The sequence below is a fragment of the Mytilus trossulus genome, chromosome 4 (assembly GCF_036588685.1).
Source record: "Mytilus trossulus isolate FHL-02 chromosome 4, PNRI_Mtr1.1.1.hap1, whole genome shotgun sequence".
In the NCBI taxonomy this organism is placed as follows: Eukaryota; Metazoa; Mollusca; class Bivalvia; order Mytilida; family Mytilidae; genus Mytilus; species Mytilus trossulus.
Genome location: NC_086376.1, coordinates 74,181,410 through 74,199,701, shown reverse-complemented (window position 1 = coordinate 74,199,701; position 18,292 = coordinate 74,181,410). Strand labels below are relative to the sequence as shown.

Sequence of the window (18,292 nt, the reverse complement as noted above, 5' to 3'; positions counted from 1 at the left end):
TCTGCAAAGGACAGATACCAAATGAGTAACTTACGACAACCATATACTATAGTATGAAATGCAGGTAGATTGAAATTATTGTTAGGGTTTTTTGGTTTACTGTTTACCTCTTTCGTGTATATTTCTATCGGCGAATACAGTAACATCGGTAACATTTTTCATTCACCCAGCGCGACATTTTCACTCTTCGTTTGAAAAGTAAAAAAGAAAAATTCAAAACGAAAAGTCTGTAATCAAATGACATTATGCAATGCAAATAAATACATAATAGGAGGCCATCAATCGTGAATAATGAACACAGTAAGTCTTTATCCACCGAAACTTTAGATCAAAACGCGAACAAAACCCGACGCGAAAATAGCCTCGCATACGGTATGGACGAACTATAAAAGAGTTTGTAAATACATAATATGAGTACTACAGACGACAAAATATTCCAAATACAGATAATTCAGCACTCAATGGTGTTCTTGATAAACGAAAACTAGCAATCATCTGAATCAATTCATTTTTTATCTATACTCACGAAGCGTTCTGCGTTATATACAAAAAATAAAATTGAGAATGGAAATGGAGAATATTTCACAGAGACAACCACCCGACAAAAGAACAGATAACAGATAGGCCACCAATGGGTCTTCAACGCAGCGAGAAAATACCGCACAATTTATACCCAAAAGTAGATATCCAACAGTCTTGAACAGAATAGAAATAACCACAGTTTTGACAAATGCAGACTGCAAGTAATCTTGTGTGCAGAAATTCATTTTAAGTATTATCATCAGGACCATTCAAACCTAAACATATGAAAGCCAAGATTGAATAGATACTTAAAACGTGAGGAGCATGATGAACAAAACAAAGACATAAAAATAATAGCCAAGCCAATAGTTGGTCAACTTTGCCTGCAGGAGTTGGAACCACAGTAAATTCTTAATCTGTTTATGGAGAACTTGATAGAATGTTTAATCAAAATCATATTAAAACCGAAGCACTGACTTTTGAGCTGGAAATTCCTTCTTGGACTTAGTAAGTTAGAGATCACCAGTAGTGGTGTCGATCTAGAAAATGCAAACACTTTTTACACTTCATGTGTACGAAGGGCTTTCCTCGATTAATCGTCAAAAGGAATACTCTAAGCCAAACATTTGAAAGCTAAGGATGTATAATTTCCTAATCACGTAGAGAGATTATAACCAATAAAAATAAAAATCAAGTATATCTAAGGTCTACCTCGCCTGTGGGAGTTTGAACCTAAGTTGCATAATCATTTCTCAATTCATCAATTTTCTTTCTCTTTTGTTGGCTGGTAGGGTGGAGCGTATAGGGTGTTCAAGACAGTCCTTAATTTTTAACAGATGTTTTTTTTGTATGTGTTTCCTGTACATTTTGGTGTTTTTAATTTGTGAAATACGAATTCATAACTAATCACCTTGCTGAAATCTGGACAGGTTTTTTCGCTCACCATACATTTTTTACATAATTAAAAAAGTTCACGATTCAATGTTAAATGTACAGGAATATGACAAATGTTATCAATTCGTTTGATGTGTGTTTGGCCTTTAATTTGGGTTTTTTTTTCATTTGACAAAGGACTTTCCGTTTTTGATTTTACTTCAAGTTCAATATTTTTTATGTTTTTATTTTTTGCTTATTCTCACGTTTGTGGTTTCTAATGTCATAGAAGTTGACTCACAAGTTATTTTAGTATTTTCTAATGTTTATTTTTTACTTTTATCCAATCCCTCTAACTCGGTATAGACAATACTTACGTTCAAATGTGTTCATTAATGGTTGGTAAATATTTAAAACTGGCTAAAATGACAGTAAATGATCAATCAATATGGTATGTAATATATTACATTGTATTAGTCTTCGGGTAGGTCTTATGACATTATACCCTGCACTGATAAATCTGGGTCATTGAAATTATTAGTATGCTTGCATGTCAAATTTATTTTCGTATAATTGATGAACTTCAAAAATGTATTAAAGGGTTTGATACTTATATGCAACTAAAGCATATCTGAAACTTTGGTGAAATCATGCATGGAAACGCAATTTTAATTTCTCGTGAGAGAACAAAAGAAATATTTATCAGTTCAATTCTAGCTCACTTGTTCTATTCTATTGTCTGTCTTTCTTTTACTTGTTCGCTTTTTTCAAATGAAAGTTCTAATATCAATAGGTATCATAATAACAAAACAACAGCATAAGATTTAAAACATGTCTGTAAAATCAATCACGGAAGAAGCATACAAGTTAAATAAAAACAGACAACACAATGATCAAAAGAAAAACGATGAAAAAACAATTGAAAATGTGATACATACCCGACGAAACGTCGGGGTCGAACTCCGATGCTTCGAGTTACCAATGTTGTAGACAAAGATAAACTCATCATAGATACAAGGATTAAATTTTGTATTAACGCCAGACGAGCATTTCGTCTACAAAAGACTCATTAGTGACGCTCGCATCTAAAAAGGTTAAAAAGGCAAAATAAAGTACGAAGCTGAAGAGCATTGATGACCATAATTCCTAAAAGTTTTGCCAAATACAGCTAAGGTAACCTATTTCTGAAGTAGAAAAGCCTTGGTATTTCAAAAATTCAAATTTTTTGTAAACGGTTAATTTATGAAAATGACCATATCAATGATAATTCCATGTCGACTACTGAGCTGGTGATACCCTCGAGAAATTAAAACTCCACCAGCAGTGGCATAGTTTACCGATGTTTAAATCTCATAAATTGATTAAGAAGATACAAGTTAATGAAAAATTAATCGAATCCTAAGGGAATGGCAAAAACTTTATAAGAAGTGAGACCGGATGTATTCATAGACCATACATAAATGCCTGCATCACTCATCATGTGAATCCACGCTTAGTCAAAATGTCACACTTCAGGATGACTAAATCTATAACATTAAATATCAAAAGAGTGGTATATATAAAGATCAAAGATCGCAATAACATGAACCAATGATTGATTACGACACAGACGCTGAACATTGTATCGGTCAACCAATTCGGGACCGTAACATTTTGAAGTCAGAAGAACGTTTTTGGTCGTACAAAATTTTAATCCTGGTATCTGTGTTTATTTCCTCATAATTCCACGAATCGAAACAAACGAATGTGCTGCCATAACTCAAATATATCACAATGTAAATGATATTGTTTATCTACATTTTATTCATTCCAATACCTTCTATGCTAGTTCTCATCTTCGAAAGAAACCAACATATCACAGCACTTAGAACACATATTCAATTCCTTTAATACTATACAAAAACAATTTTACTGGATTCTGGAGGTAAAAACTGCGATACCTTGCACAATGTCATGAATGTGGTTGTAATGAAAAATTATGGTTAAGGTTTTCTTAAGAGAAGACAGGTTGGTTTGACAGGGAAAACAATCCTGCCAAATGGAATTTGGTCCTCAAGGATTCCAATGTACACGTCGTAATGGGCAAATTATTAAAGATTTATATGGCATTGATTTCACCTTTATATAAGATAAATCTTTAGAAACACAGTTCTTTATATTTAATATATGAATAGCACATACACATCCCGGTATTGCATAATACAATATGTACTTGGACTAAAAACTTTTGATTAAAGAATTCAATGAAGAATTCAATTTATAGACTGGAAACCACACCTCAATGGCGAGAAAAGAACAGCTCGAAAGATATCATGCGAGATATTACCGCAGCTTAATTATTTGAGAGGTTGTTTTGCGAATAGAAGTTTGCATACAATTTGTCTGAACTTTGCGCGTCTCGTTGATTTGAAAGATGAATAATAAGATGTAAAGGGAACGGCAAAGAGATAAGGTCAAATCCCCATGAATCTTTTTGACATCGCTAACCAAAACCAAAACTTTGTTTGGTGTATTTAACAACCATCTTGGTGTCTTTCGATGCAAAGTGGACAAAAAATGAAAATATTGTTCTTTCGTACTGCAACATGTATCGCTGAATTACAATTTATTTTTTGAATTATGAAAAATTTTGGAAATATATTTTAAGTACAATTATGATAAAGAATTAAATATTCAATTCCCCAATAGGTTAAGACACTGTAAATTGATAATAGAGGCAAAACTTGACATCCAATGCACTATCGGCTCTCCCTTGACACCCATTTGCGAGTATAGTCTCGAGGAAACGATGATAGTCCATCGGAAGAGGGCGATAGATGACTGACCCGTGTTAAGAGAGAGTCATTTCTTTTGTACGTTAAAGACATCCTTGTAGATTTAAAAAACGAGCAGGCTAATGCCGCTACAAGGCAGCACTCGCACCCGCAAAGTGAGAAGGGAATCATATAAGTCGCAACACTTGTTTCCCAATCCACTATAAATAAATATGTGTAAACGAAAGATACAAAGAAACTATGGTAGTATGATCTTGCATAATTTTGTTTTTTGTTTACACTTAATATGCAAATTATTGGCTTACAATGAAAACCTCAAAAAGTTAAATTCCATTTTAATTCGTCTTGCTATTTCGTTATTTATCCATTTGTTTTCTGAATTATTTTTATACAAAATTAAAGTAAGTCAAGTTTACAAAACTATCCTAATATTTGTATATAAATATTAAAGAAACTTTACATTATTGATTACTCAAGGCGAATCCATGGTTTACATTATGCCGGATTGGAAAATAAAACCTTCCGAGTCGATATATATGATTAGGTCTATCGATTGTCCGTCCAGGTGTGACAATTAACGTAGGTAAATCGCAAGATTAAACTTGCTTGCCAATATTTAAATATTTTCTCATACATAACGTTTATGGACTTAATTTTGTGAAATGCTTTACAAAGTGTACGATATTTTTGTGTTTATAAATGTTACTTCTTAAAATGGGATAAACTGTAAACATGTTTCCAGTGATTTCTTGTGGAATTTGTGGTTATGGAATAAATTGCTGACGACATGGAAGTATTAGATCAATAGTGGGAATATGGCTGCAAATTCTTCGGACACAAGGAATTCTACATTGGTTCCATCTACCGCTGCGAAAACAACATTTTTGGTGATATTCCTCCTTGTCGGTTTATTTGGAAACCTCCTTCTAACAATAACAATAGGAAGTAGTCGGAAACATAGATCGATTGTAATAAATATAATAACAATTAATTTGGCAATCACAAATTTGTTGAACTGTTTTTTGAACTTTTCATTTGCAATAGGATATACTGTATCCCCATCTTTAGATTTGGATACGAATTTATGTCAGGTAAATTCCTTTTTCATGAACATAGTAACAATAGAAACGCCTTTGACTCTGACATTGTTCAGTCTTGACAGATTTATTTATTCTATAATGCCAGAGAAATATGTAAGTCTACAAAATATTCCAAGAACAATTTTTATGATAATGTATACTTGGATACAATCAGTGGCATTTAGCTTTCCATTCATTGCCGGACTGATTTCTGTCGAAATATATATTTATCTGAGTGTCTGTCTTCAAGCTGAAGACATTAACAGCCAGTTCCTTGCATTCAATGTGTTGCTGTGTTACATTTTACCACTCTGTGCAATGATTTTTTTCTTTGTTTTCATTCTGAAGGCTGCGTGTTCTCAGCGGGACCATATACATACTATCATGACTCAACATCAATACTCCAAAGACACAGACAGTGACCGAAATCTGTATTTAACTGAAGTTAGTGCTACAAAAACGGTTGGTGTACTTTGTTTGGCCTGGTTAATTTGTGAAATGCCATTTTTAAGTGCGTTCATTGCGCGTCTGACTTTTAAAAATATTTATTACAGTCCGTATGCTAACGTTACTTTATTATGGTTGAAGTTTTCATATGTAATGGCGCTGCCATTAACAGTGTTTATGTTTAACAAAGATATTTGGCAAACATTTAAAGATATGATATTCTGCAAAAAACGAAATTCGGTGGATGACGCCACAAATAAAGAATATTCGCCAGACAGTTCGAAAGACAGTTTATCTGACAAATTGAAGTTGAAAGTTAAACTATCTGACGAAATAAAAGTTTTCAAAGAGGAACAAGTTAAAGAAAATGGCGTTCGAAATACCGGATTTCAAGTTCCTGTATTTTTTGCTACGTCACATGGTGTTCATATGCACACGATGGATGACGATGAAAGTTTGTCAGACAGTGATGATGTATATGATAATCCTAAAGTAATGAAATGTGACGTACTTGGATCTCAGGAATTCCTTAATCAGTGTGATACTAGTGATTACGATTCAAGTAACGAATTAGACCCATTCTCAGTGTCACACCCGATAACAAGCAAGAGTGTAAAAGATGCAGACGATACATTGCAAAGACGATCAAGTTCACATCCGGAAGTGAGAATGAAATCAACAGATCACGCGCAAACGACAGTTACAATATCGTCTGCGGCTGACTCAGGTTTAGATATTAGTACAAATAAAACAGGAATAGCTTTCTTAACAACAGATACCTCCAAAAACATGTTGGATACTCATAACGAGATAAGCGAACTCAGTCAAAATAGTAGTGCTAGTAAAAATGGACTTGCTATTCCTGGTGAAATTAAAGAGTCTTTCTCTAAAATTGTGCTTCAGAGTAGACCAATTCAAAACGAAAATGAAACTATGTTATGCTCAAACAGTTATACGTCTGATTTAGAGAGCACTATAACGTCGATTTCAGATTCGCATTCGTCGAAAAAGAAGAAGAAGAAGAAAGATAAATTTTCCAAATCAAATACGTCTGAAGTCAGCCATACCTCAAGTTGCATGCTCAGTATTAAACCGCCAACGAGACTACAACCTCTACCAAACTCTCCAAATCATCCAAAACTTGAGGGAGGAACTTTAAGCAATAAACTATCATTAGATATATTATCTGCTCAGCAATTATGTGACACGTCCGTCGTCACACCTAGTGCCTGTCATCTTGTTTCTGATGATCTTGTTAACTATGTACAGTCCTCTTAAACAAAATGTAAGTTCAGGTTTGAATGTTAAGATATATCATTCTGATGTTTTAAATAAACGATAACCTAAAAGGTTATATTTATATCATGGAATTGTTTTTACGATCTTTCAAGCCTTTAAAACCGAAATAAAAATATTTTCAAATGAATTGGAATAAGAAAAAACTTTGTTTTCCACAACACCATGTAGACTCTTGATTTGCACAAATCTGTTTACTTTATGATATAGCTATGATATTGCACTTTATACAGGACAATAGTTTTATCGTCAATTTAATATTCACAACGAAAGTATTTATTGAAATACTTCCTTAAAATCTTCAACCATATCTTTACTGCATTACTCTTATAAATCACAATGAACTTTGAAGATTATCTGTCCTGTGTACAGGTGGATCATAAACAAAGCTATTCTTAAATGTACGTGACAAGATGATTTTCGAGCTTAATGTGTTCAAATTGTTTAACGCATTTACGTGATTCGGTAAAATTAATGCGAGTTTTGTATATTTCGACTATATCTATACTTATTTCCCTTCAACAATAATGAATAATCCGGAATAGTGACAATTTAAGAATCTTGAAAGATGACTCGAAAACTTACCCCAGAAGAAATTGGGAAAGTAGTTTCCTTTTCGGAAACGCGTAAAATATCATGGTAAATTTTCTCAAGGGACGGACTAGGTGACTAAAATTGTATGTCCAATCCTGAATGTAAAGCAAAATCCAAACATTTTAACTTAAGCATACTTATTAGGATGACACAGTATTAATGGAATTGGTAAACTTTTTTTATGTGAGTTGTTTTAATTTATGTATTAATTTTAAGCAATTTAATGGAAAAAATATGAATTATGTTCTCTTTGCTATCTTATGTCATCCTAATAAGCTTGCTCAGAAATAGGCCTTAAAACTGTCACTGATGGCAAAAAAAACTAATATTTATCATACATTCTAGTTATTCTGTGGGAAAATATTATTATCAAACACTTAAACATCAAAAGTAATAAAAGACTTATTTAAAAGGGACTATGTATGGTTCATATAATGTGTGAAAGATTTTGTGTAGAATAAAATTGTTTAATCTTTTGTGCAAATTGTTTACCGAGATTAAAATATCAATAAGTCGATCCCAATTATTGTCATTTAAGTGTTATTAAAATTCGTTGACCTGGTCATTCTAATTGAATTGATTATCAATTCTTAAATATCTAAAGATTATAGATGTATGTGCCTTTTGTAATTGACTATACGGTATGTTTTTTCTTCTTCGTTAAAGTCATACGGTGACATATAATTGCTTGAATCTATATCATTTTGAATTATGTTTGATAGTTATCTCATTGGCTATCATACTACATGTACATCTTCTTTCATTTTAAGTGAATGGTCGACTTTGGTCTCTGATAAAAAAAATATCCAATTAAAGTGGATGTCTAGACCCATGGACATACTTTCTATTATATTTTTGCCAGTGAATAGTATCTTTTTATCAGTTAGTTCTCGCCTTTTGAATTCTATGAACTGTCATGGAATTAGTTGGTTTGTAAATATATAATGAGTAAAGGGGGACAAAAAGAGAACAAAATATTCTAAATTCCAATTGTGTATTATATTCGGAGTCTTTTAACACCAACGAGGTAGTGCCGAGATCATCAGAATGTTGGTGCATATACAATGTCATCTTAAGCTTACGATTCATGTTAATCTAATTTTATCTTGCAGGAACTGTGGAAGTGTTTTAGAAGATAGAAGTATATGTTATTGGAGTAAGCGCGAGACTATTTTCTTTCTTTCATTTATATTTTATGGGCATTAATGTATTCTTAAAATTGTACAAACATGTTGTGTGGTTAAGTTCCAGTTGTAATAATAAGTTTTCATTTATTTCAAGTTTGCTTGAGAAGTTTGTTCGTAATTTATTGTTTGGTTGTAAATTTATTTTGGTGTTAGATCAATATCATTTATATTTTTCAACACTTCATTTTCTCGTCCCAGTGCCTATTAAAAATTGATGTTGAAATTAGGCGCTTGAAATCCTGGGGTGGTGTTCTCGAAGTTATCTTAGGAATAGGACGTGTCCTAAGTCTATCTTATGACAGTTCGTTGTCCTAAGTCGTGTTCTCGAAGCTCTCTTAACTTATGATATATCTCATTTTTCGTCCCAACTTTAGGACACCCAATAAGGTGTCTTAAGTGCATCCTATCTTCATCCTAGTGTAATAAAATTTGGATTTTGCATTTGCTCATTATTTTACGTGAAAATGAACATGAAATGAAATAAAACGCACCATCGGTTATTAACTTGTATAGAAAGAAATTGTGCATGATTTTAAACTTTGAACTTCGTGTTTCACGATACGATTACACTACAAATTAAATACTCATTTCAAAACAAAATGTTTTCCAGTTTAAATAACAATCATTTTTTATATAATTACATTGGTTATTATGCATTTAATTCTGTAAATGTTATTATAAAATCCGTAAACAATTTTATTAAATAATTTCGTCATTTATAAATGTTTTATCAAAAAATATCTTGAACAATTTAAAATTTTTACTTAGGATATGTTTAGGACGTCCTAACATAAGATTCGTCTAAGATAGCTTCGAGACACAACTTAAGAGTGTCCTAAGTAGATATTAAGTCCATCCTAAAATTTGTCTAAGATGTGTCTTAGGACGACTCTTAGGATACTTTCGAGAACACCACCCCTGAATTGTCAAAATGTTAAATTCACTATGAGTCAACCATTTAATTTTAACTTTTATAGTCCACTTGGTTTATAAAGAACGTGTATATATGAGAGTGAAGGGGAGTAAATGTTGAACTATTTTGATCAGTTGTGAATTAATTTTTTTACAGAAATGAAGAACTATGCTAAATATTTTGTAAGAAAAGATGTAAAACTATATATTATGCCAAACTGATGTAATTTTTCAATATATTTTTTCAAGTAATCATTGTAATATGAATAGAACCTCCAACTTTTACTCTTCAACAAATTTTCTCCACGGATTTCAAATTTTAAAAGATTTTTTTTATTGAAATGCTTTCGATGCAACAATTTCTTCTGTGAAAAACATAACAATTTTTCACACATTAACATCTTTAATCACATGCTTGCACGTTCGTTGCTTTTCTCACAAGACCTTCGTCTTAATTAAATTTCAATCTGGAAAAAACAATTCTCAACAGTTTTGAGTTCTTCCTCTGAGTTTGGTAGCCCTTATTTCCTCTGCTTGCTATATGTATAAGGACACTTTATACCATTGCAGCCCGTTTCTTTTCAAATCGTCTTTTATGGTTAAGTTTGTTTAACCTCGATTGACATTATGAATTAACTATATACTCCTGCAATACAAGTGCATCAAATGAACAGTTATATCAATTTGACATAACAAATTAGTTTTCTAAATGCTCCTAATGAGAAATAAATTTAGCGGAACTTGTCTCTTCCTCTTTCGATACACCTTTATCATGTACCGGAGTATTATATAACATTTATTCTTTTTTAAACTGGCTTCTTTTCATTACCAAACTTTATAAATTAACCGTTGTAACAGGATTTTCATGCCTAATAAAATTCATGTTTATAGGCATTCTATTTGACTTTAATTTGGTTAATGTTCAAAATTATTTCCAGCAGTTACTTGAAATATTAAAATTTCGTAATGTTATGGGATGGTCTTGAATCGTTTTTTTTTAATTATTATTTTGAATAAAAAGCATTAATTTGTTTACTTTTTATAATGATATAATGTGTATTCGTTCTGTTTACATTAAGGTTGTTTTTCTTTTCACTATTATCCATAAGTATATTGATTTTCTCATCAAAAGGGCTAATAATATACATGAAATGTTTGATCATACACTAAATGTGGACTGAAAAACTTTTAACACATACAACGTTAAACAAAATCGCTTTACAATCGCTTAGAACACATTTTTTTTTTAAGTCAATTTTTATTAAGTGGGTGATATTTAAAGTGAAGACATGTGTTTCACGTATAAGGAACGTGTAGAATAACCATATGCTCATGTTAGCGAGTATGTGGAGTGTTTATTGTGTATTAGTATTGTCATTTTTTTTATTATTTTGTTGTTGCTGCCAAAAATTAAAATACTTCTATAGATAACAAAAATTTAACTATGCTACCTCAGCTCTATTTTTGGCAAAAAATAATTACATCTGATTGTTGAACTTCTGGGAACCCTTATTTGAAATACTTCAATTCTACGTAAAATTATGAAATTCACACTAAGAGCAAAACAGTGTCCCCAACTCAGGTTTGCCAACACTTAAGATGCGCAAATAGCAATAAATTGTAACCAATAAGCGAGTTCACAAACTTCAAGATTTCATAAGCATTAGGTTCGGGTCAGTGTCTGTCGTTATTTTCAACGGCATGCTTTGGGACTGACTTAGATTACTTCTGTCGTTTCGACGGCCTGTATTTGAACTTGCGGTGTTTACATGAAATAAAAAGTTAAGAAAATAGAATATTTGGGTTAAACCAAGTATTATAATGGTGCAATAAACTTGTTTAAAATTACTTAAGTTTGCAATAATATCAATTTAAAATATGAAAACTTGTCATTAAAATTTAAAAAGACGCACATGAAGCGTTACTGTATGTGTGAATGGTATAGTAAAATATAAAACTTTAATATTCGAACTTGGAATATATCCAGTATATAGCATAGTCTATTTTAAGAAATTATACATTGTTTGTATGAATTATTTCAAGCAATTGAAAAAGAAATATTTGTGTTTGTTTACATTTTTTTTTTGGGGGGGGGGGTATAAAAAGGCATTAATTTTCTCATTTCAAATGTTTCACATATGTCACTTTGTGGCCTTTATAGCTGACTATGCGGTATGTGTTTTGCTTATTGTTGAAGGTCGTAGACTACAGTGACCTGTATTCCAGTTGTTCACTACTAAAACTTCTATAGTTGTCTCATTGGCAGTAATACCATATCTTAAGGCTTACTTTTTATAATTATTTATTATTAACTCTTGTAATAGTATATTCATTCTGTTGATGATACACACAATATAACACAACCACATTGTAATATTTCAAGTCTTCAAGTTACTTTGGTACATCAGTTCAAAATTGGAAAATTATCTGTATTAAACATAAACATTTAGACCTAAGGACACATCTTTTAGTTGTTCTAAATTTTAACATGATTATATAAAAATGCAGGTCAAATTCGTAAATCTAACAATAGTTATATGAATAGATCTTCCTTACGTCATAGGGTCAAATAACTAAATACTTCAAGTAGACTTTGTGACACTTTGTGCTTGTTTAAATGTATTGTGTTTTTGTTATAAATGAATGTAATACGAATTGCACATAAATCTGATAAAAGATTGTATCTTATGCATATTATACGTTATATGCATATTGCATTAGATAAAATAGAACAGGTGACCTTAGTCAACTGTCAGAGAAAATCTTGGTCTCGTTTAAATTGAAACTTCCATGAAGTTTTTATATTGATCACATGTATAACTTGATTTCATTTGTTAGATTCTTTACAGAATTAAATATATGTTCAACAGTTAATGCGCTACATCAAAATGTATTGTATTGAAAGTTATAGTATGGCTGTAAAAGAATAAAATTAAGAAATATTTCTCAGTTGCAATCAGAATGCATTATTGTGTGCTCTCTGAAAACTACCATATCTTGGTTTGAGCGTGGTATAGGTACTTCAGGAAATATAAGATATTTTGAAATATTTGTTAATAATTGTTATATATATTAAGTTATTTATTGTATATTTTTTATTGTTGTTGAAGAATTTTTGACATTTTTGATATGTTGCACGTTTTGATACAAATAATTCCGTCCAGTGAAATGTTTACTTTTTGTAACTTTCAAAGTTGAATAAAAAATGAAAATATAAGATTTATGTTCGTTGTATAATTTTTGGACATTTCATTGATCAATCAATGTATTCGTTCTCTTCAAGCAATGTAAGAAACAATATATATAACATTCTAAAAATATTCAGTGACAAAATAAATTATGTAATCTTTATTGCATACATTACACCAATAAGGATCAAGCAATACAATCAAACAATTTATACAATACCATGCAATACAATGTAAAACAATACAATATATAGAATAATAAAACATATTTTAAGAGTTTAATTATAAATTAAATATGTAAAAAAAACTCATAAGCTTGTCCGACTCCCTCAGTTCTAAAGACTGCTTAATGAAGACTCCAATATGATAAACAAGTGGGCTATTAAAATAACAAGATCATAAAATTGAAATAACAAGATACAAAAAAAAGAGAAAGTAAAGAGACGGAAAACATTTGATACCCATAAGAATAAATGTTGTTTTTAAAACTGTCTACCAAACATATTATAAATATTAAAAAAACACTCACAGAGACTGCCATAACAACCTACTTACTGGAATAGCTTTTAGTAACATTATATTTGACTGAGAAGGTATTCCAACTCGGTGGTCTCGTTAGAGCGTTCCCGTATCGACTACAGAGGTCGTGGGTTCATTAACTGGCCAGGTCAAAACAAGTATGCTATGATCTGCTATTTGCACTAAGCATGCAGAATTAAGCAGTAAAAGTAAGACAGAACTGTTCGAAGTCAGAATTATGTATGTAGGTTGACATGATTTGTAAACTATTAATCGACAAGTTAAAAATACGGTAAAGTACAAAGCATGGTTCATATTCATGTCATAGTAACATGTTCTCGTCCAAAATATGCATTTCATTAATTTGCCACTGGACGCCATCCATTATCATAATCATCTAAATAGTCCTTTCTGTTTTGTTAATTTATGAAACCGGTGTGCCATAGAGAATGCCGAACTTCGGCAGGAAAACAGGATATCTTAGTCAATTATGATCGGAATATAACGAAGCTTGCCAGGATCGGGACTGAACTGACAACCATGGTGTTGACAGGATGTTGTTCACTGTAAACCATCTAGTTCAGTCGTTGGTCACTGCTTGATGGCCCGTAAAAAACAGGATTCGAGGGTTTAAAAAATGAAAATAAAAACGACAAAAGTAAATAAAAAAGACGTACTTTTGTAGTTGGAGTTGTTTACCCGCTTAAAACACCTTAGTTTACTCCCATTTTAGTTTGTATGGCTCGTGTTGCTCAATCTTGAGTTTTCTGTTCAGTAGTTGGTGAACTGTTGTCTTTATGACTAGCATCCATATTGTAATGACCAAAAACTCAAACCTGAAGCCGTACAGACGGACGAACGGAAGAACGAACGGTCGGACGAACGAACGGACGGACAAACGAACGAACGAACGAACGAACGGAAGAACGAACGGACGGACGAACGAACGGACGAATGAACGGACGCACATACCAAAAAGCATAATGGCCATAAATGGGGCATAAAAATACAATGTTCTAACGCTCATGACGGCGACAGACCTCTGATCCATTCAAAAGAATGACAAGAGTGCACACGCTGAAATGTCTCGCCTTCTTTACTAATCATTGATATTATGTTGATAGACCTAAATATAAAGCTTTATTACAACTGTCACATAAACTCAACATTAACCAAGAAAACAAAACATTGATCAATGAACCATGAAAAAAAGGTCAAGGTCAGATTAGCCATGCCAGGCAGACATGTACAGCTAGCAATTCTTCAATACAACAAATATAGTTGACTTATTGCTTATTAATTTAGAAAAACAGACCAAAACACAAACACTTAACACTTAGCAATGGACCGTGAAAATGAGGTCAAGGTCAAATAAAACCTGCGTAAAAGACATGTAGATCATAAAATATTTCCATATGATACACCAAATATAGTTGACCTAATGCATATTTGAAAAATAGACCAAAACTCAAAAACTTAACTTTGACCACTGAACTTAAAAATGAAGTCAAGGTCAGATGACACCTGTCAGTTAGACATGTACTCCTTACAATCATTCCATACACCAAATATAGAAGACCTATTGCATAAATTATAAGAAAAACAGACCAAAACACAAAACCTTAACTATAACCACTGAACCATGAAAATGAGGTCAAGGTCAAATGACACCTGCCAGTTGGACATGTACACCTTACAGTCCTTCCATACACCAAATATACTAGCCTATTGCTTATCGTATCTGAGATATGGACTTGACCACCAAAACTTAACCTTGTTCACTGATCCATGAAATGCGGTCGAGGTCAAGTGAAAACTGTCTGACGGGCATGAGGACCTTGCAAGGTACGCACATACAAAAAATAGTTATCCAATTACTTATAATAAGAGAGAAATTAACATTACAAAAAATCTTCAATTACTATAATAAGAGAGAAATTAACATTACAAAAAATCTTAACTTTTGTTTCAAGTAGTCACTGAACCATGAAAATGAGGTCAAAGACATTGGACATGTGACTGACGGAAAGTTCGTAACATGAGGCATCTATATACAAAGTATGAAGCATACAGGTCTTCTAACTTCTAAACTATAAAGCTTTTAAGAAGTTAGCTAACGCCGCCGCCGCCGGATCACTATCCCTTTTTCGAGCTTTCTGCAACAAAAGTTGCAGGCTCGACAATAAAAACAAACTGGGACAACGTATTACGATACATCAGTCGAAATGGGTAAATAACACATTCATGAGAATAACAGTGATGTAACCTTAACGAACTCGTAACCCTTTGTACACTTTTTACAAAATAATTTTGGACCTTTTAACCATAACTCTATCAAAAACTTGAAAAAATTTCCATACTGGGATCGTATATATTACAAATAAGAATAACACATTCAAAAGCATCGATTATTATCTGTATTATTAGTGTCTAATTTTATAATAATCTTGTTTAATTTTGAATCAGTATCAAGATTTCGAATGCTTCGCTTGATTTCCTGATTATAAAAGGTGCTGCCAACCTTATCATAGATAATCTGTTATATAGAATGCAAAAAGTTAATCAAGGTAAAATTGCATTCATTAACGTCAGCAAAGGTATTACTTTGGCTTCGGTGTCGCAATCACAGAGTTTAATTGAACGAATCCTTGACCCTTATCATAACTTAGCTTTGTAATAATACGTGCTGTTAGACTTGCTTTTATTTAAGTACACAATGGTACCTGGTGTAAATTACAATCAATATATTTACAGGGTAGTTGAACTCAACACAAAATGTGTGTTAAAATTCCAATACTTTTTTTTTAAATGAATTTAACATCGTAATTTGTTTGAAAAGCTTATTCGTCAACCATGATTTCAATTTACACCATAAATTTATGAAAATATAACATGGGGAATATGAAGAAATACAATAATCATTTCTTCTTTATAATAATAGAATAATGCATTTGGTATAAGTAAATGGGTACCAGTAGATCTCAGTATTTCGAAGCACTCAGTTCTAGTCGGTTTAATACGAAATGCCTTTTTTAAACATGAAAGTCAAATACGATTTTTCTTTGAGAGCGCATTGTGCAATATCAATTACTACTATCTGATTTTCTGGGGTTTTTTTTACTAGTATATATCTATAATGTTGTGTTTTTCACTAGTAGACATCTTATTTTCTATTTTTTACTAGTATATTCTTTTTTTGTATTTTTTACTGTAAAGTAACGATTACAGTATGATTTGCCGTACAGTATATGCATGAAATATTTGCTACTGGATTTTAATCAAAGGAAATATTTTTTTCATAAGGACCGAAGTACAAGAAATTGTATCCAATACTGTGTCCTTCATTAGAGCTCCTATATATACCTCAGGCATTCTCCATATAAAACTATAACTTGTATTTATAGGTTACTAGTAATTATATTGCATCATAGTTTTTAAAATTGCGTTTGTACACGTCGTATGCACTGCAAATATTGTATGACTATCATTTTAGTTCCAATTTTGAATCTAAAATGTAAGGTTAAAAAATGAACCTGGTTGTTATTTACCGAGGCACACTTAAACAGACACCCAATGCAAGAGTTGTTTGAACTGATCTCCTCCATACAGATAGATTAAGAAATAACCAAACTTTTGATCATAATAAAAAGTTTTAAAGACTCTAATGAGCAGGGGAGCCGGAATATGCATCAAGGAAACCATTGAATATAGTATCAACTGACATCATTTCGCTCTAAAGTTAGTAAAGACATTTAGTGTGATGTAAGCAAAGGCTTTTGTTAAAATATTTGTGGTGTAGTCAGATATAACCTTTTTGCGCTAATGCGGCGTAAAAAAGACATCAAAAAACCAATCTTCCTATGGTGGATCTACTGTAAAGTTGCTACATAGTAATGGAAATGTCACAATAAGATCGAATACTCTTTTTTTCTTAACCAATCCGATGACTTTGGTCAGTCCCTCTATATGAGAAGACTTAAACTTCTACTTTATTTTGTCTATGATGGAAAGCTGTCTCATTGGAAATCACACCACGTATTCTTATTTTCATTATTATTGTATCTATATCTTTGATTTCAAGTTTGATGTAATAGTCAACATAGTCACCCGCAAAAAAATGAATTCTTTAATACATAATGTATATAGCGGGACATGAAGTTAAAGGATACTGTTAGATTACATTCATTCGTCCTAAGAAGCTCCTGTTTGCCTCATGGGAAGAAAGGAATACCAACAAGAAGATCCCAATTGGTTCTATTACGAATGAAGACCGTCTGTCTAAAGCATGCCCTCCAAACGTGTATTAACCAATTCAAACATCTTGATTTGTTGTAAGATTCAGTGATTATTTTTTTTGAAAAGCTATGGTTTATCCTTCATTCTTGTATTATCAAGTTGCGATCAATTCCTTCAACATTTCTTTAATTTAAGAATGAGGAATACGAGTTTAAAGGGTAGAAGGGTCAAGTATACTGGCACAATGGTATGATGAAGGAGAACCCTGTTAAATAGACATGTACATCATACAATCATCCCATACACCAAATATAGTTAGACATATTGCTTATAGTTTATGTTAATACTTTTTTTAAAATGAGTCATGAAATGAGGCCAAGGATTTTTTTGACAGACATGTAAGCCTTGCAATGATCCCTCATACCAAATATAGTAATCCTAGATTAATCCAAGATTGATTGTAAAACTCAAGACTTGCCTGCCTATATTTACTAGATTGATTGTAAAACTCAAGACTTGCCTGCCTAAATTTACAAGATTGATTGTGAAACAAAAGACTTGCCTGTCTATATTTACAAGATTGATTGTAAAACTCAATACTTGCCTGCCTATATTTACAAGATTGATTGTAAAACTCAAGACTTGCCTGCCTATATTTACAAGAT

At 31.9% G+C, this 18,292-nt stretch overlaps 1 protein-coding gene across 1 annotated transcript; it reads left to right on the top strand.

Annotated features, from left to right (window-relative positions):
* Positions 1 to 4,736: 4,736 nt before the first annotated feature.
* Positions 4,737 to 12,903, top strand: LOC134715954 (uncharacterized). The gene is made up of 2 exons (XM_063578548.1): positions 4,737 to 6,980; positions 8,698 to 12,903. The coding sequence occupies exon 1, from the start codon at positions 4,985 to 4,987 to the stop codon at positions 6,971 to 6,973; it is 1,989 nt and encodes a 662-aa protein (XP_063434618.1). The 5' UTR covers positions 4,737 to 4,984; the 3' UTR covers positions 6,974 to 6,980; positions 8,698 to 12,903.
* Positions 12,904 to 18,292: the final 5,389 nt, after the last annotated feature.